A 27,454-nucleotide genomic window follows, 5' to 3' on the forward strand; every position below is an offset into this window, starting at 1 on the left:
AAAATAAACCAGTCTGTTGAACAAATAACTACTTGATAAACCTGTAGCCTACTTAACATAGCCTGACATATTAAAATAAATATTATTGTTTTTGTATTTGTGTGTAGCTTTGGACAAAGGCGTCAGCCAAATTCCATAACCATGCACCTATGGCAGGAAAATTAAATAAGATATGTCACACAACAAAGTGTGTAGGCCTACTTACCTGATAGAGCTTCTCCGACACAAGGTCGTGGTCCCGCAACTGAGTGAGGAAGGTGTGTGGTTGATCCATGCACGACATCTCCGTCTTCTTACGACGAAAGAAGAGCAGCAACTGCTCCTGCGTTAGGAAATCCAGCGGGTCCATTGGCGCGCGGAGAGTGACAACCATTCACTGCAGAACAGCAACATGTCTTTTCGTATTCAATCGTATTCGTGTTAATGCCAAGACTTTGAGCAGCTCAAAACTTGGTCAGACATGAACTTAGATCATATAAACTAAGCATGACAAATTCAAATTCATAAAATCAGAACCATCGAAATGCTTAGCCTAAAACAACAGCAGAGATCCGAATGTAATGTGCTCTGATGTGGGATCTGAATTTGATCAGACATAGCATTCTGTACATGTCCGTTCTACCTGTCAAGCACATCGACAAGCGGAGGCTATCGAACTCTATGCTTACCTCTACACCAAATTCTCTGATGGTATGACGTTTTGTATATTATTTTCCTTAAACACAAATTTCCCGCCTGTGTCGTCATGTAGTCCACATCTAAACACGGAAGTCATGTCGCAGCTTATGACGTCTGGAAAACGAAAGTTAGAAAGAGCGTTTTCAAAGAAATGAACCTCAGAAACACTGTGTGTGTGCCACAGCTGCAGTTTTGTAAGGGTTTCGGCTGTGATAACTAGGCCTGTCTAGTTATCAGAGCCGAAAACAAATTGTTTTTCTTTAAGAAATTAAACAAAATGCAAAAAATCATATTAATTTGAGGTGTGTCTGATTAGTCCCATATGATAACTATTCTGCATTGGTTTGGAATCACTAGGTCACATGTCTTGGGAGGTATTGAAAAAAGGGGACCATTCCTTTTAGGAAATACTGTATTTTCTTTAAAATATTCATATAAAATATAGTGTGCATACAGTGGCTATAAGAAGAGGTGTGTCTGATGAGTCCGATATAGAACTAGATGTACCGCAGAGCGGTACAAAATATGACCGCCGCCCAGTCCAGCACATTTTTTCCACAAAAATAAATCACGCTGAAAGGCCTATATGATTCTAACTGTCTCACTAAATTGCATTATCCACACTCAATTCTCACTAAATATCTGCTAGACAACAAGTACCAAAACATGATTAGTTCATAGATTTCACATGTAAAATTCACTTTATACAACCCCACCTCCATCTTGCCTGTTCATAATTCTGAGAAATTCTTGAATTGTGTGCATGTACATGTTTATGTTGTGTGTGTGTGTGTGTGTGTGTGTGTGTGTGTGTGTGTGTGCGTGCTTGTGTGTGTGCCTGCGTATGTGCCTGTGCATGCAAGCGTACATATGTCTACTGTGTGAGTATGTGTCATACGCATGATTACTGTGAATGTATGTGTGTGTGTGTGTATCTGTTTGTGCACATGTGTGCACATGAAATGGGTTAACATGACCCCTGGAGGCAAACATACGGAAAAAAATGGTCATCCTAGTCCCTACAGTTCTCAAGATATTCACAGAGAACTGTGTCTGCCCTACCCTCCTTTCGGGGGGTCCAGTCCAGCGGGGGGGCTACAGATCAAAACGAAAAACGACGGTTCCATGCTATCCATGTGGGGTTACATGCCCACCAAGTTTTGTGTACCCCGGTCTTTCAGTGTCCCGGGAATCCTTGTTGGTGTACGTCACTAAATGTACACATACATTATTTTATTGTAAGGCCCCCCATGAACGAAAGTACACAAAACGTGGCATGCATTCGGAGGGTGTCATAATGATCCTACACTTTTAATTTCGTGCAGTTTTGACCTTGTCAGCCAGAGATATTGTGATAAAAAAACACCTAATTTTTTGCTTTTTAATTTTTAACTAGGTGGCGCTATACATGAAATAAGTGGTAATGGCATGGGTTGACATGCCCCCTTAAGACCAACACACATACAAAAAGTTGGACCTCCTAGGCCCTACGGTTCTCGAGATATTCACAGAAAACTGTCTCCGGAACGTGGTTCCATGCTATCCATGTGGGGTTACATGCCCACCAAGTTTCGTGTACCCCAGTCTTTCAGTGTCCCAGGAATCATTGACAGAAATTTGGGCATGCGAAAAAAAAAAAAAAAAAAAAAATTCTGACTAAACCTATATGACCGCCGCTTCGCTGCGCGGCGGTCATAATAACTATTCTGCATTGGTTTGGAATCACTACTGTAGCTCACATGACTTGCGAGGTATTGAAATAAAGGAGACTGTTCATTATAGGAAATAATTTATTTTTCTGCATTATTTTCTAATGTATTTTCTTTTCTTTTTCTTAGTATATGAATTATGGAATTAAATTTAGGTAGCTACAGTAATGTCCTTAAATACAGTAGGAGTTTTATCAGGCTTTTTTAGATTGGTCTGCGTAGTCTGCGTACCATAACAATCCTTCCTGCATGCACCCATGATGTAACCTCTACAGTATAACCTCTACCGTGTCCAGGTGGATAAGCCCATGATGTAACCTCTACAGTATAACCTCTACCGTGTCCAGGTGGATGAGCCCATGATGTAACCTCTACAGTATAACCTCTACCGTGTCCAGGTGGATGAGCCCATGATGTAACCTCTACAGTATAACCGTTACCGTGTCCAGGTGGATGAGCCCATGATGTAACCTCTACACTATAACCTCTACCGTGTCCAGGTGGATGAGCCCATGATGTAACCTCTACAGTATAACCTCTACCGTGTCTAGGTGGATGAGCCCATGATGTAACCTCTACAGTATAACTTCTACCGTGTCCAGGTGGATGAGCCATGAGAGTGGAAACTATCTTCCGCAGCTGTTGGAACCATTGACACCCATTTCCATGGAGACCATTGACACCCATTTCCAATATTCCAGAAACCCAGGCACCAATCACAACGCTTATCCAGCATGGGGCGGGTTTTATGGTAACAGAGTAGGGTAATGCATTCAGTACAACCATATAGCTGTGCTGATAGCAGATATATGAACGTTTGCATGTCAATAGAGATAACACCCATTTGATCTGTGTTTGATGTGGTATGTGTGTATAAGTATACTCTTTTGATCCTGTGAGGGAAATTTGGTCTCTGCATTTAACCCAATCCGTGAATTAGTGAAACACACACAGCGAACACACAGTGAGGTGAAGCACACACATTAACCCGGAGCATTGAGCTGCCTGCTACAGCGGCACTCGGGGAGCAGTGAGGGGTTAGGTGCCTTGCTCAAGGGCACTTCAGCTGTGCCTACTGGTCGGGGTTCGACCCCGGCAACCCTCTGGTTACAAATCCGATGCGCTAACCAGTAGGCCACGGCTGCCCCACGGCCGTGTGTGTAGCATATATGCCTATAGCCTCCCTTTCCCATCTATTGACCCTGCTCCTATCTGTGATTGAGTATATCTGTAGGAATAAAGCCTAGCCTGGAATTTGAAATCCAAGAGGGGCTTGCTCAGGCAGATCCTTCTGGACACTGAAACTGATTTCCACGGCCAGGCCCATAAACCAATTCGCAGGCTTTAGGATGACAGAACATCTAGAACCCTTGAGGCACTTTTGTACACAACAAATGGCTGTGCTCATGTCAGTATAGAACAATGTGTATTTTCTTTCAAAACAACAAATAAACTCTTTAAAACCTTGACTCAGAAAAAGGCCATGTTAAAAAGGGCATCACTTGCTCTCTGATTCAGTACCCTCCAGAATTATTAGCACTTCTGCTAAAGATGACTAAAAACCAGTATAAATCTGTTGGTGATTTATTGTAATCTCACAATGAAAAAATAGGACAAATCAAACCTTGAAGGGATGTAAATTTATTTTGAGAAAAAGGAAAATCTTAAAGAAATAAATATTTTTAACGCACATTGCTCACAATTATTGGCACCCCTGAAAAATCTTATACAAAACCTAACAGAAGCATTTTCATATCTAATTTCAATTTACTTTAGTTAATCAGAGTGTCTGAACTTTCAGAAGTTCATGACTTTCTTTTTCACTACGGTATGAAAATAAAGTCACACAGAGGCTAAATCCTCTAGTCATTTTTCAACATCGGAAAGACAAGAGAATACACTAAATTTAAATAAAAAGAAAATGTGTTGACATTTGTAAGTCAGAGAATGAAAATGAGAATGAAAACGAGATACTTTGTTGAAAATGCCTATATTTACAGTTAAAACAATGATTAAAAGGTTCTAATCATCTAGAAATATGACAAACATGCTTGGACAAAGACCTATGGTTATCTTGCCCCCAGATACAGTATAGATGTAAGATAGGGAAAATATTCCATAAGAACCACTGTTGGAGAGTTACAGACTAAGGTGTCATCTTGGCCCCCCCCAAAAAAACAAAACAAAAAAAAACTTAACAAGTGACCTCACTGCTAATAGATTATTTAGATTTAGATGTTATACCTGAGTAATGTTTGGACTTCATTCATATGAGACCAAGTCGTGGTCCATAAACTGAGTAAACTGATGATGACCACAATGAATTGAGAAACTGTACAACACCACACATCATCATCACTGCTCTTACTAGGTGGTCACAGGTGCAGCTCTCCATGCAGGTGGGGGTCCAGTTCCTCCAGCAGGGCCAGCGTGATGCTGCAGGCTGTATCTCCCTTCCTGTGCACCATGTCCACCAGGCAGCTCACCTGGTCCTGCAGCACCTGGCTCCTCTGCAGGACCTCTTCAGCCTCCCTGCTGCTCAGCACAGGAGGCCTGTGGGCCTGGAGACGGTCCAGCATGCTCCTCAGGACACCTCTGGACACTCCACTGATGAGGCCGGGCCGCACCTGGAACAGCCGCTCTGGACACAAGAGAGAGAGAGAGAGAGTGTGTGTGTTAGACCACCTGAGGAACCATCTGTGTGTGAATACCTTGTGTGTGTGTGTGTGTGTGTGTGTGTGTGTGTGAGTGAGTGAGAGAGAGAGAGAGAGAGAGCATGTGTGTGTGTGTGTGTGTGTGTGTGAGAGTGAGTGAGTGAGTGAGTGAGTGAGTGAGAGAGAGAGAGCATGTGTATATGTGTGTGTGTGAGTGTGAGAGAGACAGTGTGTGTATGTGTGAATGTATGTGTGTGAGACATAGAGAGAAAGAGATCATCTGTCTGTCATTAGACTTGTGACGTTAAAAAAAAGGTTATTAGCCTGAGGGAGAAAACAAAGCGAAGTCTATAGGTCTAGTATATGGAGGTAGGCCTATTTGTGTTGCATACTCCATATTCGTTGAGTTGCCCTTGCCCCAATTTACGTTTCAAAGACTGTTGCAGTTCATTTCAAGACTTTTCGTCAATAGTAAGACTAAAATTCTATTTCAATAGGCTATGCTTGCTTGGGCCTCTTGCTTGGGCCTCTTGCTTGGGCCTCCCCGTGGTACACGTTTTTGAAACCGCTGCTGTAGACAATTAAGAATTCCATTTTGACAGTTGTTTAATGGACTAAAGACAGGCTATCCATAAACATGAACATTTAATCACTAGCATGGAAATAACTGAGGCGTCATCTGCAGAGGGTTCAGGTTGAGTTAGGACGCAACTCTGTCGGGTTCGAACCGCACTCTAGTGTGAGTACCTTCGTTTATCCCCTGGCTGCTGGATCACATCTATTTGTGTGTGTGTGTGTGTGTGTGTGTGTGAATACCTGTGTTTGCCCCCTGGCTCCTGCTGGGCTTGCAGTAGTCACGTCTGCGGATCTTGACTGTCCAGATGGGCTCTGTGTGCTGAGAGCTGATGACCTCCATATCAAATTCCTCCTCTGGCTCCTTCATGTACACCTCACAGAAGTTACCAGTGGAGAGCGGCCACAGGTTCATCCTCTCGGGGAGGATCTCAGAAAAACACAATGTCCTCACAGCAACACTGTCCTTCAGCCACAGCGAGCCAACAGCCCTGGGTTTGTTGATCCACACCCCTCTCTTCTCCTCCTTCTTGTGGATTGCCGTGATATGAGCCTGATCATTGGGCACCAGGTAGGTGTGGAGAACCAGGGGATCGGTGCAGGTGCAGAAGAGCAGCAGCTCACAGTGGACTTTGGGAGAAAACAGATCCCTCAGGTAATACACCAGCCCTAACAGAGAGAAGGAGGGGTGGAGAAGCCTGGCATGGTGTCGGGTCAGCTCACACACCTCCACACTCACTCCACTCTCCCGCCCATGCAGGACCCTCACAGCATCCTTCAGAGAAGATTGGCTACCTCCCAAACAGAGGAAATGTGGCAGGTGGATCTCCTCCATCTCTCCTGAGATGAGCTTGATGTCCATCGAAGGGCCAGCTGGTCTATACTGCATGGGGGGCAGCTCATCAGCCAAGAGATGCCAGTCTATGAAGCGGTACTGCAGGGTGACTGGACCAGCACACGTCCAGCGCAGACCAGACTCTGAGCATTCATAGCTCCCTGCAGGAGAGCTCAGGCTGTAAGTGGAGACGCTCTTCAGCACAGGATTCACAGCTCCTCTGTGGGGCATCATTGTGGTGATCCTCCCTTTAACACACACACACACACAAACAGAGTTTGAAAACAGAAAGAGCAGCTTAATTATCAGTTTCTCCCTCCAAACATCGGTCAGGTCAAGGTGTTTGGAAATGTAATCTCTTATCTGTGGCAAGTGTATGAGTCTCTGAGCAGAGTGAACCAACGCAAGGTCCCAGGACGTGTGTGTGTGTGTGTCCTCAGGCTATGTGTCAGGCTACAGTCCCATCCTGCTTTTTGTTTTGAAATATTGTTTTGAGCTTTTTATGCCTTTAATCAGGCAGGACAGTAGGGAGAGTGACAGGAAGTGAACGGGAGAGAGAGAGAGAGAGAGAGAGAGAGAGAGAGATGGGGTGAAATGACCCAGGGCACGTGGACCTGAATATGGTATGGACGCTGTAACCAGTTGCACCACAGCAACCCCCAGTCCCATCCTTTTTAAAGTCCACCACCATCACACCTGTACCAAAGAGAGTGGCGGTCTCATGCCTTAGTGACCACAGGCCAGTGGCCCTCACGCCAGTCCTGATGAAGTGATTTGAGGGCCTTATCAAGACACACATCCTGAACATCGTTCCAGCAACCCTGGATCCAATGCAGTTTGCGTACAGGTCAAACAGATCCACACAGGATGCCATCTCACACATCTAACAGTTTTGCCAAACTGCTTTTTATTAACTATAGCTCAGCTTTATCCCCACTAACCTCATAAACAAACTGCATAACCTGGGTCTCTCTACGCTGCGTAACTGGACACTGAGCTTCCTCACTGCCAGGCCACAGCATGGTCGCCTTGGAAACCACTCCTCCAGCACCCTCATCATGAACACTGGAGCATCACAAGGCCACGTACTCAGCCCTATTACACCCTCTTCACACATGAACACATACTCAGCCCTATTACACCCTCTTCACACATGAACACATACTCAGCCCTATTACACCCTCTTCACACATGACTGTGTCACTGTCCAGCCCAACATCATCATGATAAAGTTGGCGGACGACACCACAGTCATTGGTCTCATCACGGGCGATGATGAGTCAGCATACAGGAGGGAGGTGGCAGAACTGGTCACATGGTGTGAGGCTAACAACCTCACACTGAACATCAACAAGACCAAGGAGATGCTGGTGGACATGAGATGGGGTGACCAACTACACCTGCCACCACTAATTGGAGACTCAGAGGTGGAGAGAGTGGACAGCTACACATTCGTGTGTCCACGTGTGTCAAGACCTTAGGTGGACTAAGAATTCGGAACAGCTGGCAAAGACAGCCAATCAGAGAATGTACTTCCTGTGACGTCTAATGAGATTCAGCATGACACCTGAAATCCTCAACAACTTGTACAGATGCACTGTAGAGCACGTGCTAACCTGCTGCATGGCTGTGTAATAGCTTGTACAGATGCACTGTAGAGCACGTGCTAACCTGCTGCATGGCTGTGTAATAGCTTGTACAGATGCACTGTATCACGTGCTAACCTGCTGCATGGCTGTATAATAACTTGTACAGATGCACTGTATCACATGCTAACCTGCTGCATGCTGCTGCTGCTGGACTCTCCTTTAGGAAGGTACGATGATTCACTCTAGAGGACAAATGATTACTAATTTGTGAAAGAGGCCCTATGCAACAATTTTAGCAAAAATGACCTTAATTATGCAGGTTGAGAGTCGTTCTGATGGTTCTACAACACTTTTTGGGTCGTTTGGTGGGTGCTTCGTCTCCCCCTAGTGCTTCTCCGCGGAAAAACCGAATATGCAACTTTCTGGTCACGGTCGGAACACATGCGGATGTAACTCGGCGGAAATACTCGAAAATGTAGTCAGATTTAGTCAGATTGTAGTTTCTAAGAAGACTGCAAAACGGACTCCGATTTGGCTTTGTTGCTGTTGAAATTGTAAGTAGCCTACCTTTGGGTGAACTTCGTTTTTGTAATGTGATTTTGCTCGACCGTTTTATTGTGAGCCCTATGTGTTTAGCTTGGTTTATTGATGCTAGCTCGCTAGCTATTGGGGGTTTAGCGTAGCAGTCACTTGCTACCGAAGCTGCAGGGGGAGCTATGTCGTGAATAATGCAAGCCCAAATCAGGCGAAAACCCAGAAACAGCGAAGGAATAACCAGACCTGCATAGGGCTTCTTTAACACTCATATTCTCTCCAATTTGCACATACACACACACACAAACACACACACACACTCTGCTGTCATGTGACTGTCTCCACCCCTTTTCCCTTATATGGTCTGCACTTCCTGTCTCATCAGTTTCCCTCTGTTTCTGCTCACACCTGTTCCCCGTTATTGTCTTGTTGGTCTCGTCCAGTCCTCCGTCTCTGTTAATTGATCTGTGTATTTCTACCCCCCCATTCCTCTGTCCTTTGTCGGATCATCTCTCTGTTTTGTCTGGTTGAAGTCCTGTATGTAAGTAGGTTTGTAAATGTCAAGTTTGTAGTTTAGAAATGAAGGGTGTTTGTCCAAAAGACGGCCTGTAAGAAACACATGAATAAACACACACACACATACACCGACATCAAGGGTTATAAAACACACAAGCCCTCACTCATCACTGGGTTCTCCCCACACACAGATCTGTGTCTCCAGTTTGCAGTGGGGATTCTTGAGGAGCTCTGAGAGATGCTGAATTCCTTCATCATGAAGCTTATTGAAACTCAGGTCCAGCTCCTTCAAACTGCAGGAGTTTGATCTGGCAGCTGACGCTATCGCAGAACAGCTCTTCTCTGTGAAGGAACAATGACTCAGCCTGGAGAAACATAACACATGATGACATATCTGATTATTACACTTGCATAATGTACCTCTAACTATACAACACACACTGTGTTCTCCCACACAGTATTCCATTTTTCATTCAGTCAACACACAACACATTCAACATATTTTTTTACACACACACACACACACACACACACACACACACACACACACACACACACACACACACACACACACACACACACACACACACACACACACACACACACACACACACACACACACACACACACACACACACACACACACACACACACACACACACACACACACACACACAGCAGCCGTGGCCTACTGGTTAGCGCTTCGGACTTGTAACCGGAGGGTTGCCGGTTCGAACCCCGACCAGTAGGCCATGGCTGAAGTGCCCTTGAGCAAGGCACCTAACCCCTCACTGCTCCCTGAGCCGCTGTTGTTGCAGGCAGCTCACTGCGCTGGGATTAGTGTGTGCTTCACCTCACTGTGTGTTCACTGTGTGCTGAGTGTGTTTCACTAATTCACGGATTGGGATAAATGCTGAGACCAAATTTCCCTCACAGGATCAAAAGAGTATATATACTTATACTTACTTAGAAATATACCACACACACACACACACTGTAATTCTTAATCATTCACTTATCACAGGGAGTCACTGACATACACATATACAGACACACCATACTGTAGTTGAACAATTAAAGAGTGCCACACACACACGCACAAACAGTCATACACACAAACACATGAATAAACACACACACACACACACACATCAAGGGTTATGACACACACAATCACTCACTCATCACTGGGTTCTCCCCACACACACATATCTATTGTTGTGTGTTCAGACTCACAATAGTTTCTCCAGTTTGCAGTTGGGATTCTTGAGGAGCTCTGAGAGATGCTGAACTCCTGCATCATGAAGCTTATTGAAACTCAGGTTCAGCTCCTTCAAACTGCAGGAGTTTGATGTGGCAGCTGACGCTATCGCAGCACAGCTCTTCTCTGTGAGGAAACAATGACTCAGCCTGGAGAAACATAACACATGATGACCAATCTGATTATTACACTCACATAATGTCCCTCTAACTATACAACACAGAATAACAGACACACAAACAAGAAACACACACACACACAGACACACACACACACACAGACACACACACACACACAAATTCACACACACACACACACACACACACTGTTAAGGCCTCAATGAAGCCTCACCAAATAAGAGGGAGACGAGGTGTGTGTGGCGAGTAGTGGCGCAAAAAGTGGGTATGCGCTATATGCGGCGCATAGGGGCGTAGCACCATGGGGGCGCCAAAGCGATGGTAAAAAAAATAAAATAATATATTTGGTATTTTCTATATGTAGCCACTGCTGTCCGTTTCTAAATCATTTCAACATTTTCTCAATGTTCTATAACGTTTTAGAAGACTAACAGACTAGAGTACGCGCCCTATCTCATAAGATTCCATCATAGAATTTTGACATAGAAGAGGGAGTGGGGACACCGTGAACGCTGGGCGAGCAGAAAGGCCTACGAGTAGTGAGTTGCCGTCTATGGAAAAAGATTGATACAGCAAAAAAAGCTGTTGGCGGCTAAAAATAGAAAAAGAAAGAGGGAAAAGGAGATGGCATGTCAAGGGATGCAACAGCAGTTAAATAAGTGGACGGTGAAAGGCAACAGGTAGGATTTAAAGTGATGACGACTGTACTTGGAGGCTTGCAAATATGAATGTTAACAGACTAACTAGCGTTTGTTAAGCATAATGCCGATTGAAACATAGCCTATTCCATTCAGATAGCTAGGTGGCTACCATGCTCATACTGCACATTTAATGGGCAACTGCAAACAGAAATGTCACACTAGCAGCAACTCATTACATGTTTCCATATCTTAACATTGAAGGCTCCTTGTAATAACTTAATATTGTGTTGTCAATGTGGTGCAAACAAACAAGGCTAGAGTAGGCCTTTCAGCCTTATCCATTGTGAGCAATAGCTGGCAAAAGGACGTTGTGAGAACCGTTTAGACTCTCTTAAAGTGACAATGCACCATTGATCAATACTTATCAAGTATAACATCAAGTTAAAAATCAAATTGGCAGCATTTATTTAAAAGATTTTTCTTTTTTTTTTTTTGGGGGGGGGGGGGGGGGGGGAAGGTTGTTGTTGCATACCCCTCAAAAAATGGGTAGCTGCGCCCCTGGTGGCGAGTGAGTGGCAAAGACGGGACAGACAGCAGAGTCAGCAGTCAATAGCGCACACACACACACACACACACACACACACACACACAAAAACACATCACAGGGAGCCAGACAGGAGAGTCAGCAGTCAGTGGTGTCGGGGTGTTGTAGCGTACACACACGAAGGGTTATGGCAAACATAAGCTACCACACAAACAAACACACACACACCAAACACAAACGCACACACACACACACACACACACACACACACACACACACACACACACACACACACACAAACATCTAGGTTATGACACACACAAGCACTCACTCATCAGTGGGTTCTCCCCCAACACACAGATCTGTTGTTGTGTGTTCAGACTCACTCTAGTGTCTCCAGTTTGCAGTGGGGATTCTTGAGGAGCTCTGAGAGATGCTGAACTCCTGCATCATGAAGCTCATTGTGACTCAGGTCCAGCTCCTTCAAACTGCAGGAGTTTGATCTGGCAGCTGACGCTATCGCAGCACAGCTCTTCTCTGTGAGAGAACAACCATACAGCCTGGAGAAACACAACACATGATGACATATCTGATTATTACACTCACATATTGTATGTCTAACTATACAACATACACACACACACACACACACACACTGTTAAGGCCTCAATGAAGCCTCAACAAAGAAGAGGGAGACTAGGCGTGCATGGAGAGTGAGCGCCAGAAATGGGACAGACAGGAGAGAGTCAGCAGTCAGTTGTGTAAGGGTTTTGTAGCGCACGCACACACACACACACACACACACACACACACACACACACACACACACACACACACACACAGGAGAGAGTCAGCAGTCAGTGGTATTGGGGTGTTGTAGTGTACACACACACACACAAACACACACACACATCACGGGTTACACACACAAGCACTCACTCATCACTGGGTTCTCCCCACACACACAGATCTGTTGTTGTGTGTTCAGACTCACTCTAGTTTCTCCAGTTTGCAGTGGGGATTCTTGAGGAGCTCTGAGAGATGCTGAACTCCTGCATCATGAAGCTCATTGTGACTCAGGTGCAGCTCCTTCAAACTGCAGGAGTTTGATCTGGCAGCTGACGCTATCGCAGCACAGCTCTTCTCTGTGAGGGAACAATTAACCAGCCTGGAGAAACATAACACATGATGACATATCTGATTATTACACAAGTTTTAAATAGGAAAATTACCGGAAATTTTAGTCACTTTTAAATGTGATGCTAGCAGGCGAGATGCTAATGGTCTAATCCGATTCAATGATCTATGCTAGGCAGGAGCTAAAAGTAGTATGAAAATGAAAATGAGTGTAATTCCCCAAATGGTGGAATATCCCTTTAACCCACAATTTATTGACACATATTTTCTCTGTATAACAATTAAGCTCTCAAAGCATTTAATTTGAAGCACGAGAAAGCGTATCTGCTACAATGTTATCACACCCACGTATATGATGGATACTGATTGTAAAAAACCCTGCAAGATGAGGCTCCAAGGCATTAGACGCTAGTTGTGGTCTCGCATCCGGTCCAGAAAAGCTAAAGGGTTGTGATCCGTATAGACGTTCACTGGTTCTGCTGCACCGCCAATGTAAACCTCAAAATTTGCAGAGCCAACACAAGAGCAAGGGTCTCTTTTTCAATTGAGTAGGCACGTTGGTGTGTGTTAAATTTCCGAGAAAAGAAGCACACTGGATGTTCCAAACCATCTTTATCTTTCTGCACAAGCACTCCGCCAGCCCCTAAGTCACTAGCATCCACAACAAGCGAAAAAGGGATTGAGAAATTAGGAGCGGCTAACACAGGAGCCGTGGTAAGCAGTGCTTTAACAGAGTCAAAGGCCAACTGACTTTCCTTAGTCCATTCAAATGACCGTTTAATGCTAAAGAGGTCAGTGAGAGGTGCGGCTATGACAGAAAAAATCTTGCAGAAAGCTCTGTAATAGCCCACCATACCTAGAAAATGCTTAAGCTGACAACGAGATATGGGGTCAGGAAAATTTAGCATGGCCTCAACCTTGGAATGGACAGGGCGCACTTGACCACAACCAACCACTTTTCCTAGATAGATCACTGTGGCCTGGCCAAACTCGCACTTTTATTGTTATGTAACTCGCAAATGTATTGTTAGATTGGCAGCAGATAATAGCTCAAAAACAGATTCCAGATGGAAAACATTCTCGCACCAGGTGGCGCTATAAACAAGATCATCAAGATACACCTCACAGTTCGTAATGCCAGCAAGTATATGGAAGGTGGCTGGATCGTTTCAAAATCCAAATGCCATCACTGTGTACTGTAAGTAACTGTCAGGTGTAACAAAGGCAGAAATTAACTTTCCGAAAATCTGTGCAGAACCTAGAACTTCCGTCTGCTTTTGGCAAAAGAAGGCATGGTGAATTCCATGGGCTGAAACTTGGTTCAGCAATGCCATTGTCTAACATAAATTTAACTTCTTTCTGAAGCTGTAATGTTTTTAATGGGTTAGCACGATATGCATGCTGTTTGATTGGCCTGTTATCCCCAACATCAATGTTGTGAGCTATTACTGTAGTACGACCTGGAACATCAGAAAACAAATTCTCATGTGAATTGATAAGAGGAATTAAATCATCACGGGTAGAGAGAGGAAGATAAACTAAATAAGCATTTAATCCGCCAAGATTTCTGTTTCTTTACCTAGCATCTACCACCTCTGCAGAAGGACAATGAAGGTCCCCCTTCTCTGAGGACAGAACAGTAGGTCTATTCAGCAGCGATGCTGGAACAAAGGCATCAGGTTGATCAACAATTTCAGCACCACCAGTAGTGGACAGCGCCACTGCTGATTTGATTACATCGTCACTAGAGTTTTTAATGCCGGTAAGCGTTTGAACTGTTCGTGTGTCATCGCGCTTAAAGTAGCGCTTAAGCATATTAATATGGCACAAGCTAGATTTTCTTCTCCTATCTGGCGTAGTTAGTATCGCTCACACGTCTTTCAACACGATAAGGACCAGTGTAACATACTTGAAGAGCCGAACAGAGAATGGGAAGTAAAACCATCACGTGATCACCAGGATTAAATTATCGCCAGACAGCTTTTCGATCATATCGTTGCTTCATTCGCTTCTGACAAAGGCCAAGATTTGATTTTGCTAATTCGCATGCGCATGTAGTCTGCAGTGCATTTTGGCAACGTACTCAGGCAGGCTATGATGTGAGGTATTTTCAGTAAGCCATGACCCTTTCAATATTTTTGATGTTAAAAAATGTACAAATGACTCATTCTTGACAAAAGGCAAAAGAGCTGTGTGCGTGCGGACATTTGAATTATGTCGGGCTGTAAACGGGTTCGGGCTTTTAAAAAGCTGTCAGTCTCGGGCTCCAGCTGATTTCTGTCGGGCTGAGGCCTTGTCAGCCTAATTTTAAGGCCCAACTACAGCTCCAAGTCATTCATCTGTTCGACAATGAGTTGCTCGCAATTTAACGCACAGATCAGTGGGTAGTGGCCCAGACCTTGCAGGTCGTTCACCACAAGAATGTCGAGGCACAGGATGAGCAATAAATGTATCACTAAGATCAATTTGCTCATTATCAGGTTCTTTATCTGATTATCATGTCTGTGGAAGCCACTAGTTCAGAGAAAACTGAGAAGAAGTTGCAGATGTGCGTGTGTGGTTGGCAGAAGGTTACAAGTCTAAAGGACCTGAAAATCCATCAAGAGAAAAAGAAGTGCTTGGTAGAGGGAACACAGGGTCCCCGTATTGATAGCTAATTCTTAAGAAGTGCATCGAGTCAGTCGGTTGAAGTTCAGTGACAGGAAGTAACCCACAGTTCGCAGGACATCAGCACCCCTGTTGTTGAGGAAAGTTCTAGCACTGAGGCAGAAAGAGAGGCCAGTCAGCCAAGGAGGGAGAAGATTAATGGTCATAGGCCTGGTGTCAGATGGCCAGGTGCAGGTAAAGTATGGGAAGATGTTAATAGGGATTTGGTCAGCATCCTGGGTCAGCTGAAGGGGACGGCTGAGAGCAAATTAGAGAAAATGGGAGACATTACTCATAACTATGTTAAGGAAAGATTTGGGATTATTGAGATAAGGGCAAAACGGCAACATGAGGTAGTCAAATCTAGGCACCAGCAGGAGATAGATAAACTCATCAAGGAGAGAAGACAGCTTAAAAAGTGGTGGAGAAAAGCTACAGATGATGAGAAGGAAGGTATTGACTGTCTACAGGCAGATGTGAGGGAGCGGTTGGCAGTGCTAAGAAGAGCTAAAAATATTAGGAAAAATAGGAAGAAGAAATCACAAGCTCGACTAGCATTCTATAAAGACCCATTTAAATGTGTTAAGTCTTTATTCATAATGCAGAAGACTGGTAGTTTTTTCAAACATAAGCAGAAGCTTGAGGAGTATTTAGAGGGAGTGCTCAAAGATAGGGAGAGGTTCAGAGAGATAGTACTTCCCGCTGATATCCCAACTATTGGTGAATTAAGTAGCTAATGCGACGATAGTCCCAAGGTGGAAAGAGGTACAAGAAGTAATAAAACATGCAAGGGCCTCTTCAGCCCCGGGACCTAATGGAGTGCCCTAAAGGTTGTATAAGAGTGCACCAGATGTTTTAAAATTTCTATGGCAATTAATGAAAATAGTTTGGAAAAAGCAGAGTATTCCCAAGGCTTGGCGAAGGGCTGGGGGAATATTTATTCCCAAAGAAAAGGATGCAGTGGAGATTAATTAATTTAGGCCAATTAGTCTACTGAATGTTGAAGGGAAGGTTTTCTTCAGTGTGGTGGCATGGAGATTGACAAGTTACCTTGAAAGGAATAAACTAATTGATACCATGGTGCAAAAAGCTGGAATCCCTGGCTTCTCCGGGTGCTTAGAGCATACCAGCATGATTTGGCACCAAATCCAGTTAGCAAAGCTAAGAGAGGAGAGACCTGCATGTTGTGTTGTTGGATTTGGCTAATGATTTTGGATCAGTACCACATAGTCTGTTGTGGGAGGCCTTTGATTATTTCAGAATCCCAGGTAGCATTAAAAGCCTAGTAAAGGCATACTTTCTGGATATTCAACTATGTTTTGCTACAGCTGAGTACACCAAAGGGTGGCAACAACTCGAAATAGGAATATGGCGGGATGTACCATCTCCCCACTTGCTTTTACAATGGCAATGGAGGTCATTATTAGGGCCTCAAAATGGGTAGTGGGTGGGGAGAAGTTGCAGGGAGGGCCATGCCTACCCCCGATTAGAGCCTTCATGGACGACATGACAACCTCGACGTCAACCGTTCACCAACAGGTTGCTGGATAAGTTAAATAGCAATCTGCAATGGGCCAGAATGAAGGTGAAGCCAAGTAAGTCCAGGAGTCTCTCAATTGTTAAAGGGAAGGTAATAGATAAGCAGTTTGCTATAAATAAAGAGGTGATTCCCACAGTTCTGGAGAAACCAGTGAAGAGTCTGGGAAGGTGGTATGATGCAAGCCTCATGTAACGGAGGTGAACTGAGCTAGCGTGCTAGTTGCCCGTGTAAATCCTCACACCCCTAACCTGAAGAATGCTTCTAACCGCTGAGTTGGAAGCCTGGGCTTTTAGCTCCGTGTTAGAGCGTTCGACTCCCATGCCGGTGAGTGTCGAGGTGGCGGGTTCGAGGGCCGTGAGCGGCGGTCGAATTACGACCTCTGTTACACTCAGTGATAAGTCACAGGTTGAAGACTTGAGAAAGGACACTAGGCAAGGTATTGCAAAAATTGAGGGGCTGCCAGGTAAGCTCAAGCTGTGGTGTCTGCAGTTTGGCTTATTGCCTCGGCTAATGTGGCCATTGACAGTTTATGAAGTTCCTCTGTCAAAGGTTGAAAGGTTGGAAAAAATGATCCACTCCTTTGTCAGAAAATGGCTCGGAGTCCCACACTGCTTAAGCAGTGTAGCCAATATCTAGTCTGACAGAGGAATTTAGTTGCCAATTGAGTTGCCAATATCTAGACTGACAGAGGAATTTAAAGGGACACCAGGTAAGCCTGATGCTTTTTCTCTACGAAACTCCCCCTCGCTCGGTCTGAAGCTCTTTTCCTTTTCTTTGCATCTTACGTCAAGGGTTTTCGCTGCTTCTTCGCCGGCTCTGCCATTATACACACGTTTGCAACAATCGCTAGCGTTTCATTAGCCCGCCTCTGTGCTGTGGATGCAGGATGTAAACTGATCCTGCTTCGGTCGGCGGGTACGATACACTGAACTTGCAAGCGGGATATTCTTCCTACAGGCAGTAGGGGCGGGCGAGAGAGTCTTCATTCGCCCTGTAATGAGTCATTTAACCATATACCGACTTACAAAGATGAGTAATTAACATGAAAACGTTGCCTGGTGTCCCTGCTAAGTGCGCTAAGGCTAGATTGGATATGACTCTTACTCAGTCCAAGGACCCAGTGGTGAGGAGAGTTGCACCCACAGTTAATGCAGGGAGGAAGTGGAACCAAGAACAGGCAGTTAAAGGAAAATTCTGGTATTTAGCACTTTGAGTCTCTTTTCTGGTTTGTTTTGGATGAACTAGAGTGGTGGACACCGAAATTTTGACGATTGGTCCTGTCTCGACTTTTCTGACTCGTTTTGAATCGCCTTTACTGCTTCAGAGTGGCTTCCTACAGGCATGCACAAACATGTCCTTAAAACAACCCTTAACGTTAATTTTCAAAACTGTGCAACTCACCGAGTGGTTAGTGGTGTTCGTTGATTATTACAAATATATCGGCACAATGTATGATTTCCAGCCATCTTATTTGCTATTGTGGAACTATTTTTTCATACACCTCACAACCACGCATAAACTTCCGCTCAATATTTGAGCCTGAAGCATAGACGGTGGCGCAGTAATATCAACATGCAATGAGTCTTCCAATAGAAATCAATGGGATTTTACGAAATGGCAAATAAAACACGACAAAAACTGTATTTCGCAATGCTACTTGTTTTGGAACATCAACGAACACCACTAACCACTCGGTGAGTTGCACAGTTTTGAAACGGTTTACTTACAGTGCTGATGTGACCACTGGAACCAGCCTCTGAAGAACTTCATCTGGACTGAGGAGTTCAGTCTGATCAATCTCTGGTGTCTTTATGTACTTCTGCAGGTCAAACTCATCCAACTGCTCCTCTGGAATCTTAAACTCAAATCTCCTAGTCTCCCACTCTCCTGGTATAAGTGTGTCTACAAACAGAGTTCCTGAGCTCCTGAGCTTCCTGTCAATCACCTCCACTACAGCATGGTGATTCAGCTCATTCAGACAGTAGAACAGATTGATCCTTCTGTCGGAATGACTTTGATTTCTGATCTGCTGTTTGATATACTGGACTGTTTGCTCTGAGCTCTGTGGTTGACTTCCTGTCTGTGGCAGTAGGTGCATTAAGAGATTCTGATTGGACTCCAGTGACAGGCCCAAAAGGAAGCGGAGGAAAAGGTCCAGGTGTCTGTTCTCACTCTGCAAGGCCAGGTCCACTGCAGTCTTGTGTAGGTCATGCAGTGTTGCAGCTCTGAATAGGGCAGAGAGCTGAGAGGTTTGCTGTTGGTCAGACATGCTTCTCTCTCTGTTTCTGAACCAGAGAAACACATACAACGCTGCAAGAAACTCTTGAATGCTCAGATGCACAAAGCTGAACATCTTCCCCTGGTACAGCCCAGACTCCTCTCTGAAGATCTGAGTACACACTCCTGAGTACACTGATGCTTCTGCGACATCAATGCCACATTTTCTCAGGTCTTCCTCATAGAAGATCAAATTGCCTTTCTCCAGCTGTTGGAAAGCCAATTTCCCCAGTTTGAAAATGATCTCTTCATCTGTCTCATTTCTCTCTGTGTACTTGGCATTTTTTATGCTTGTCTGAATGATCAGGAAGTGAGTGTACATTTGAGTGAGAGTTCTTGGCATTTCTACTTTTTCTGATTCAAATGATGTTCTCTCTACCACAGTGGCTGAAATCCAGCAGAAGACCGGAATGTGGCACATGATGTAGAGGCTCCTGGATGACTTCAGGTGTGTGATGGTTCTATTGGCGAGGTTCTCATCACTGACTCTCTTCCTGAAGTACTCCTCTTTCTGTGGGTCATTGAATCCCCTTATTTCTGTCACCTGGTCCACACACTCAGGAGGGATCTGACTGGCTGCTGCTGGCCGGGTGGTGATCCAAAGGAGAGCAGAGGGAAGCAGATTCCGCTTGATGAGGTTTGTCAGCAGCACGTCCAATGAAGCTGGCTCTGTCACATCACAACACCTCAGGTTTGATTGGAAATCTAGAGGAAGTCGACACTCATCCAGACCATCAAAGATGAACATGACTTTGTGCTTTGAGCTGGTGAAGATTTTTGAATCTTTCATGTCTGGAAAAAAGTGTTGAATAAGCTCCACCAGACTGAGTTTCTTGTTCTTCATCAGGTTCAGCTCTCGGAAAGGAAGAGCAAATATGAAGTGGACATCCTGATTGTTTCTTCCTTCAGTCCAGTCCAGGATTAACTTTTGCACAGAGACTGTTTTCCCAATGCCAGCCACTCCTGTTGTCAGCACTGTTCTGATGGGTATGTGTTGTCCATATAAGGGTTTAAAGATGTTACTCCATTTGATTGGTCTGCCTCGTGCTGCTTCTCTCCAGGAGGCCCTCTCTATCTGTTTGACCTCATGTTCATCATTGGACCTCCTCTCTCCTCTTTCCCCCTCTGTGATGTAGAGCTCTGTAAAGATCTCTTGGAGGAGTCTGGTTTCTCCCATATTAGGTATTCCCTCAACCAGATGCTGAATCTTGCTCTTCAATGTGGATCGAAATTATTTCTCATGGACCTCTGCATCCTCTGATGTCCATCTGGATCAATGACAGAATCACAAATACACCTCTGTTGTTGACAAAATACCATCACAATATTCCTACAATAGCTCTGCTACAGTAGATTCAGAATGAATATTTTTTCATATTTTCTCAATAGGAACATAATGTGAACATGCAGGGAGTTTGTAGGCTATAACACACACTGGCATACATGGAGAGATGGTTTGCAGGGGGCTGGCAGACAGTAGAGTTCATCATTTGACTCATATGCTCATTATTAAGACATACGGGTTCTTGACATACATGTATAACACATAAACAGAATAAATGTCATTAAGTTACAGTAACAATGAATGCACCATTCAGAAGAGCCACTTCTTAATCAAACCAGAGGAAAATAGGGTTCTTGGGGATGAACCAATACCATTGTTTTCAAAACGAGCACCGATATTGATATTTCTACCACAAAATAACTAGCATAAAATTACAATGAATTGGATCGATGTTTCATTTCTCTGCTCTGGTTGTTACAAGCCTAAAATAAATATAAATAATAATGAGAATCAAATAAAATATAAAATAGCAGGATATTTCAAACCAAAAATAAACAATTTTGTCTAAAACAAGCCTCCACACTGGCACGGTCTCCACACCTTAATTAAACAAATTATTAACTAGACTATTTTGCACTCTCTCACAACAAACATGATCACCCATCACCCTAGACTGTAGAGAGTGTAAAAGTGGTGTGGCTCCTTTTAGTGTGTGGGTCGAGTGAGAGCAAGTATGTGCTACTCAGCGGGAGAGGAAAAGAGAGAAGATGCTGCTACTGCCGCAGAGCAGGTTTACTGATTGCTGCCAAAGCAGATTTAGTGAAGGAGACTTATGCATTGTTTACGCTATTGGCCACTGAACACAGTGGTGATTTCTCGCACAATATGTCTTGCATCTGCCTGTTGCTCATGACCTACAGTTGAAGTGAATTGGGTGCTGACTTCAGTCTTGGAGCATATAATGATCCGACTAACGTTACAGTCTGGAGTTGAGGCAGGAAAGGATAACATATTTTCTCAGTGAAATTGACAAAATGCGACTTAACAAAACACTATGCAAATTAGATTTATCTACTGAAATGGAAACTCCACAGAGTTTCTTTTGTAGGTTACTTATCCCTGAGCGGGCTACATGAAAGCATAGTGGCAGTTTATTAAGAGCAGCAGCTAAGCTACTATGATTTAGGGGAAACGGTGTAATTAAGTGGTATTGGTGGGTGGTATTGGTGATTATTTATGAGTACGAGTATATGGGGCCCAGTATTAGCCCGGTCCCCGATGCCAGTATCGGGCCCATCCCTACAGTAGTTCTAGTGGGCTTCTGAGATAAACATAATTAAATCTGACCAAGCAGAGGTGTTTTGTAGAGGGCTTTGGAGACTGCCTGACAGAATGTCCTGATCCATGATCTCACCTGTGTTCTATAGAGTCCCTCTGCATCTCGTCTGTCCTCTTGGACTCTGTGCCTGACGCCCCCTGCTGGACACTGTTAACACAACATGATGCTAAAAGGTGAGTGTCCTCACATCTCCCTCAGACAGACCACACTGATCAACACACACACATACACATACACACACACATACACACACACACACACACACACAGAGCGGTTAGTGGTATAGTATGTGAATGTAATAATCAGCTCAAGGAGGAGAGGAGAGGACAGGAAGAATGGGGATGTTTAGCATTCAGTCACTGATCCCATATTCAAATCCCTCCAGCACCCAAAACAGAGACAAACCAACTGCATTACTTAAACTTACAGAGAGAAAGAGGAGAGGAGAGGAGGAGAGGAGAGGAGATGCAATGTATAATAAAAGAAGAAAAACAGATGTAAAATTCACATTTAGACAATAATGTTCCTGTCTTATAGTCACATCCAAACCTCCACTCCAACACTAGTGTCTTATTGTCACATCCAAACCTCCACTCCAACACTAGTGTCTTCTAGTCACATCCAAACCTCCACTCCAACACTATGTGTCTTATAGTCAAAATACTTTCTGCAGTCCATAAAGACTGACCTGTCAGAGTCAGATGAAGACACGCCCACTTTGGAGTCTCTGCTCCTCTTCTTCTTCTCATCTGGACATAGTCCATCACGTCTGGAACACACACACACACACACACACACACACACACACACACACAAACACACACACACAGGCATGTGTAACCTGCGTTGTGTTGAACCTGCGTGATTCAGCCCTGTACACGCCCAGACTAAAACCCGCGAACAGCAGCACCTCGGATCGGGAGGCGAGCGTGCTAACAATTGAGCCAATAGCCATGGCCTCGCATGCCAGCAATCATTCAGAGTAAGCATTGGTCTAGTGTTATCCAATTGTGTGCAGTGAGATTTTCGAATGCATGCTTGGTGCCACCCCTCGAGTTGGGCCATTACATTGTTCGTGGCCAGATCTTTCTAGATTACCAGGGTCTGGATTTTCCAGGCTACCAGAGATCAACAACCTTTGCAAAGTGGCAGTGGTAGCGTAGTGGTTAAAACTACAAAACTGTGTAGTAAGTAAGACAATATAATAAAAGTAAAGGTACACTTACGAGACATGGATGTCTGGAGTTCCTTTTCCTTCTGAGTGAGTTTGACTTGAGAAGAAGGTCCTGCTTGATCTTCCTTCTCCTCCTCCTCCTCCCATTCCTTCCTCTCGCTTGTGACATCCTCTTTCCATTTCCTTTTACTCATGTTTCTCTTTCTCTCTGTATCTTTCCCTTAGCTCCTGACTGTGGTACACCTTTATGGAATGCAACAGACCCTGACAGTAAATGAGAAAACAACACAATCAAGATTCATTAAAGCAAGAAAACAAACAAAGTCCAACTGATATCTGACGGCAGTGCAACATTTTAGATTATGCACTTAACTATGCTTCTCAAAAAAATGAAGGGGAACACTTTAATCATACACTGGATCAGTACTCTGACACTGTTTGGTTCTGAGCACAAGTAAAACTTTTGAGGCGAGTGTTTTATTTTGCAAGAACTACATTCTGTGAATGTAGTTTGAGAATGGGGAAAAAAGGGTGGAAGGTTTTAAAAAAAATGTGTTTTAACAATTGTGGAAAACTATAAGTGTTCCCTTAATTTTTTTGAGCAGTATTAATATTGTATGTTTTACTAATGTTGAACTTTTCAATCACTAAGTTCAAACACAAACATAAACATGCTCAAAAATATTTCACAAGCCATTACCAACAGACAAGGCATTTGGACATAACATGGTCAAACCATTTAAGCTTACACTATGATATAGCCCAGGGTTTTTCAAAGTGGGTGGGGTGTCGTGATGCATGCTCAGGGGTGCCGCGGAATGGGCCACGGGTTGATAATTTAATGACATTTTAATTACATTTTTGATAATTTAATGACATTTTAATGACAATGATAAGTGTTGTGATACAATTGTGATAGGGAGAGACATCTTATGCACGTTAGTTTAAGGCCTATTCCTGATATTTCTGTTCATATTCTGTTGACTATTTTTTTCCCCAAAAGTTCTATTAAATGAGTTGAATTAAAGAGTGGTTCATTTGAATAAAACATAAATGAGATAAACCTCACCTCATAGTAATGCTCATTAAAAAAAAGCATTTATGGCCTATCCAACATATCACAAGGTTCAATAAGTACAAATATGGCACAAAGGAGTTTTTTTTTATTATTATTAGCCTACTTTATTTAAATATAGTGCTTTTATTTACAATCCAATCATTATGAAAAGTCTTCTACTACTGCACTACCATTTAACATTTTTACTTAATTTCCCCCTTCATAGACAATCACTAACAGGAACAAAACAAAAAGAGCATTACATAAAGGAGGTTGAGATTAAAAAGCAAAAAAATAGGGGTGCCATGGATGGAGAGAGATATGTTGAGCCAGAAAAGTTTGGGAACCACTGATATAGCCTACTGATCACCTACTGTGTAGGCTACCTATTGATATAGCCTACTGATCACCTACTGTGTAGGCTACCTATTGATATAGCCTACTGATCACCTACTGTACTGTGTAGGCTACCTATTGATATAGCCTACTGATCACCTACTGTATCATAGGCTACCTATTGATATAGCCTACTGATCACCTACTGTGTAGGCTACCTATTGATATAGCCTACTGATCACCTACTGTGTAGGCTACCTATTGATATAGCCTACTGATCACCTACTGTGTAGGCTACCTAACCTATTGATATAGCCTCCTGATCACCTACTGTACTGTGTAGGCTACCTATTGATATAGCCTACTGATCACCTACTGTATCATAGGCTACCTATTGATATAGCCTACTGATCACCTATTGTGTACCCTATTGACATCAGCATTTCTGATTTGATGTAGAATTCTGTGTGTAGACACACAGCCACAAACGACACATCAAGCCCATAAAGACACATACAACTTCAATATAATGAAGGTCATTATTATCATAGGATATGGTTTTAACTAGGCCTACATTAAGCTGTTAGCTGGTTGCAACACTTTCATTCATTGGTTTCCTTTTGAAGTTCGTGTTTCCCCTAATTGATCTTTACGCGGAAGCCGATGCGCGTATGTGGCTCCAATCGTTGCAGTGCTCTGAACTGTCTTGTCTGCAGTTACGTTTATCCGGAAATAGCGTTTTTTTTTTAGTAACACAACACGCCAATCCAGCCCAACCGAACTATTGTATGCCCACCTGATGGTGTTTGTATCCGTGTGCAGATGTCAGCAGTCTGGTCTGGTCTGGTCTGTAGGAGGGAGACTGGTGGTGGGAGTCTCACCAGCTGCCTCTCCTCACCGCGCGTGGAGAAAAAGGCATAGATATACTGTAGGCTATGCTGCATAAGTTCGCGACAGGTAACTGTTCGTATTGCTCTTTAGGATTCGATAGACAGGGCGTATGTGTAACATCAAGGAAATATGTTCAAGGTTCAAGGTTCAAGTAGTTTCCTGTCATGTACTCATAAAATTAATCTCTGGCTATCAACAAGGGTATAGTGTAATGGTGTGTGCGTGTGTGGGGTGTCATGGTGTGTGTTGGGCGGGATTTGGAAATCAGCCTGTGATGTCTCAATGTATTTGCAAACACACACACACACACACACACACACACACTGATGTACCACAAGGAATATAAGAAAACACTATTATTTATTTTATATGATCAGGTGACTTAAAGCTGGAAATATTATCTAATGATCATGGTAAAGTAAAGTGTTAGTGATTTGTCAACATTATGTAATTAACAATAAATATTAACTAACATTATAAACTGAATCTCCACATGCAATTGTAATATATTACAGGGTGATTCTCCAACTATGGTACTTTTTCTGTCCTTGACATATATTTAAAAAAATAAAAAACATTTCCACTTTTTTATTTTTTTCACACTTACTACATATTTAGGGGAACCTATATATAAAAAATCATTGTTCAATTATGTTGTTTTTTTATAAAATATAAGACATTTTATATGCGTTTTTTACTATTTTACCTCTGTCCCTAGGCCAGACTTTGGGTCTTCGACCTTATCTCACTTAAAATCTAATACTGATATAATTTTAAATTCAAACAGAAAGTATGCATTATAACCCAATTAATTCAAATCTACTATTTGTTTTTATATTTCTTTTCGATTTGGCATATTTTAAACATGTTAAACACTTGTCCCTTGGGTTCACCGTCATTTCCACACCTCTGCATAAAATGCAATCCCAGGCTCAGTATTCTAGATTTGTATACTCAGTAACCATAGCAACTGACACTCCAGAGGGATCCACATGGCTAAATGAAAGAATGATCCCAGCAGAGGTTAATACATAGGAGATATATCAAGGTAAATATGAGAAATACCGCGAGTATGTTTATTGTACGTCATTTCTGAACCGCTCATAATTCATTCCGATGGGAGAAATTCTGGATTTTTACAATTTCATTAGGTGTAATTTGAGATTATTTAATGCTAACTCTAAAACTAACACTAACAGGCTAGTCAAACATGAGATATTAGAGGGAAAGTGGGAAAATGTCATTTCCACGACCGTCTTTTCCACATCTGTCTCCATGTAGTGATAGGTAGACAGGTTGGCTTGTTTTTGTTCGGTTGTGGAAATGACCATTGCTTTTGCCATTGTCTGGAAAAATGTCAAAAAAATACATATTATTCCATAAAAATCAGCACAGCCAACTTCAGGGCAGGTATCTAGGCATACTGGGGAAACAAACTATGCCAGTAATATTTTAATTAAAAATGTTTCATTTTCTGAAAATGTTCAGGTCCAAAAAGTACCATAGTTGGAGAATCACCCTACAATGTAGCCTATTACACAATAAAAATATGTTATTTTTCCCCAAGTGTCTTTATCCTGTATACCCCAATACAGAACTGCATTGACAATCAACATGACATGACATAAACAATCATAAATAAATCACTTGAAACATTAAAGTTTTGGCTTGAAAGCAAATATATCATTATAGAAAATAAAGTAATAGGGTAATGAAAATAAAGTCTTTGCTGAGGTTGTGTGTCTCTTTCAGTGAGGGAGTGGCTGTGAACCCTGAATGAAACCCTCAACTGCACCGCACGATACACATCCTTCACAGAGTCCTGAGAGAGAGAAAGGGAGTTAAATATTGAAGAGATGTTGTTGGGCTCCAGTAATAAAGGTGGAGAAAAGTTTGCAGGCTTCTGATGATGTCTCTCCGGCAGCTCAAAGGTCTGGATGGGCTCGCCATCAGAGTCATACGTGAATCTACTGTCGTGGAAAAAGTCCACTTCCGAATCCAATTTTCCAATTAACAATTACCACTTGACTATTTAGTAATTTAGCACTCTGGAACAAGGCGTCCGAAGGAGACAATGTAGACAGAAGATTTTCTGAGGACT

General features: G+C 43.2%; 2 protein-coding genes and 1 long non-coding RNA gene across 7 annotated transcripts in view; all 3 read right to left on the reverse strand.

The window, feature by feature from the left end:
• Window positions 1–770, reverse strand: part of LOC143137502 (nuclear body protein SP140-like protein) — a 17,635-nt gene extending 16,865 nt beyond the window's left edge. For 4 of the 5 annotated variants that reach the window (XM_076297748.1, XM_076297746.1, XM_076297747.1 and 1 more), the window contains exons 1-2: window positions 669–770; window positions 206–376 (exon numbers count right to left, since the gene is read on the reverse strand). In XM_076297748.1, the coding sequence (XP_076153863.1) occupies window positions 206–373 (168 nt within the window). In that variant the 5' untranslated portion in view covers window positions 374–376; window positions 669–770. Of the gene's footprint in view, window positions 1–205; window positions 396–668 lie in introns of all 5 variants that reach the window. The other variant, XM_076297745.1, reaches the window with a different exon arrangement.
• A 3,832-nt stretch (window positions 771–4,602) lies between these two features.
• Window positions 4,603–27,454, reverse strand: part of LOC143137495 (uncharacterized) — a 110,108-nt gene continuing 87,256 nt past the window's right edge. The window contains exon 18 of the mRNA XM_076297727.1: window positions 4,603–5,028. Coding sequence (XP_076153842.1) covers window positions 4,763–5,028 — 266 coding nt within the window. The 3' untranslated portion in view covers window positions 4,603–4,762. The remainder of the gene's footprint in view (window positions 5,029–27,454) is intronic.
• On the reverse strand, window positions 20,315–22,644 carry LOC143137525 (uncharacterized). Its single transcript, XR_012990002.1, has 3 exons — window positions 22,584–22,644; window positions 21,971–22,042; window positions 20,315–20,539 (listed from the first exon to the last, which is right to left on the reverse strand). It is a non-coding gene; the product is annotated as an uncharacterized LOC143137525 (long non-coding RNA).

The sequence above is a fragment of the Alosa pseudoharengus genome, unplaced genomic scaffold, assembly GCF_046254945.1.
Source record: "Alosa pseudoharengus isolate Yale_2024_CS ecotype anadromous, Long Island Sound unplaced genomic scaffold, YU_APseudo_1.1 YU_APseudo_1.1_scf_21, whole genome shotgun sequence".
Lineage (NCBI taxonomy): Eukaryota > Metazoa > Chordata > Actinopteri > Clupeiformes > Clupeidae > Alosa > Alosa pseudoharengus.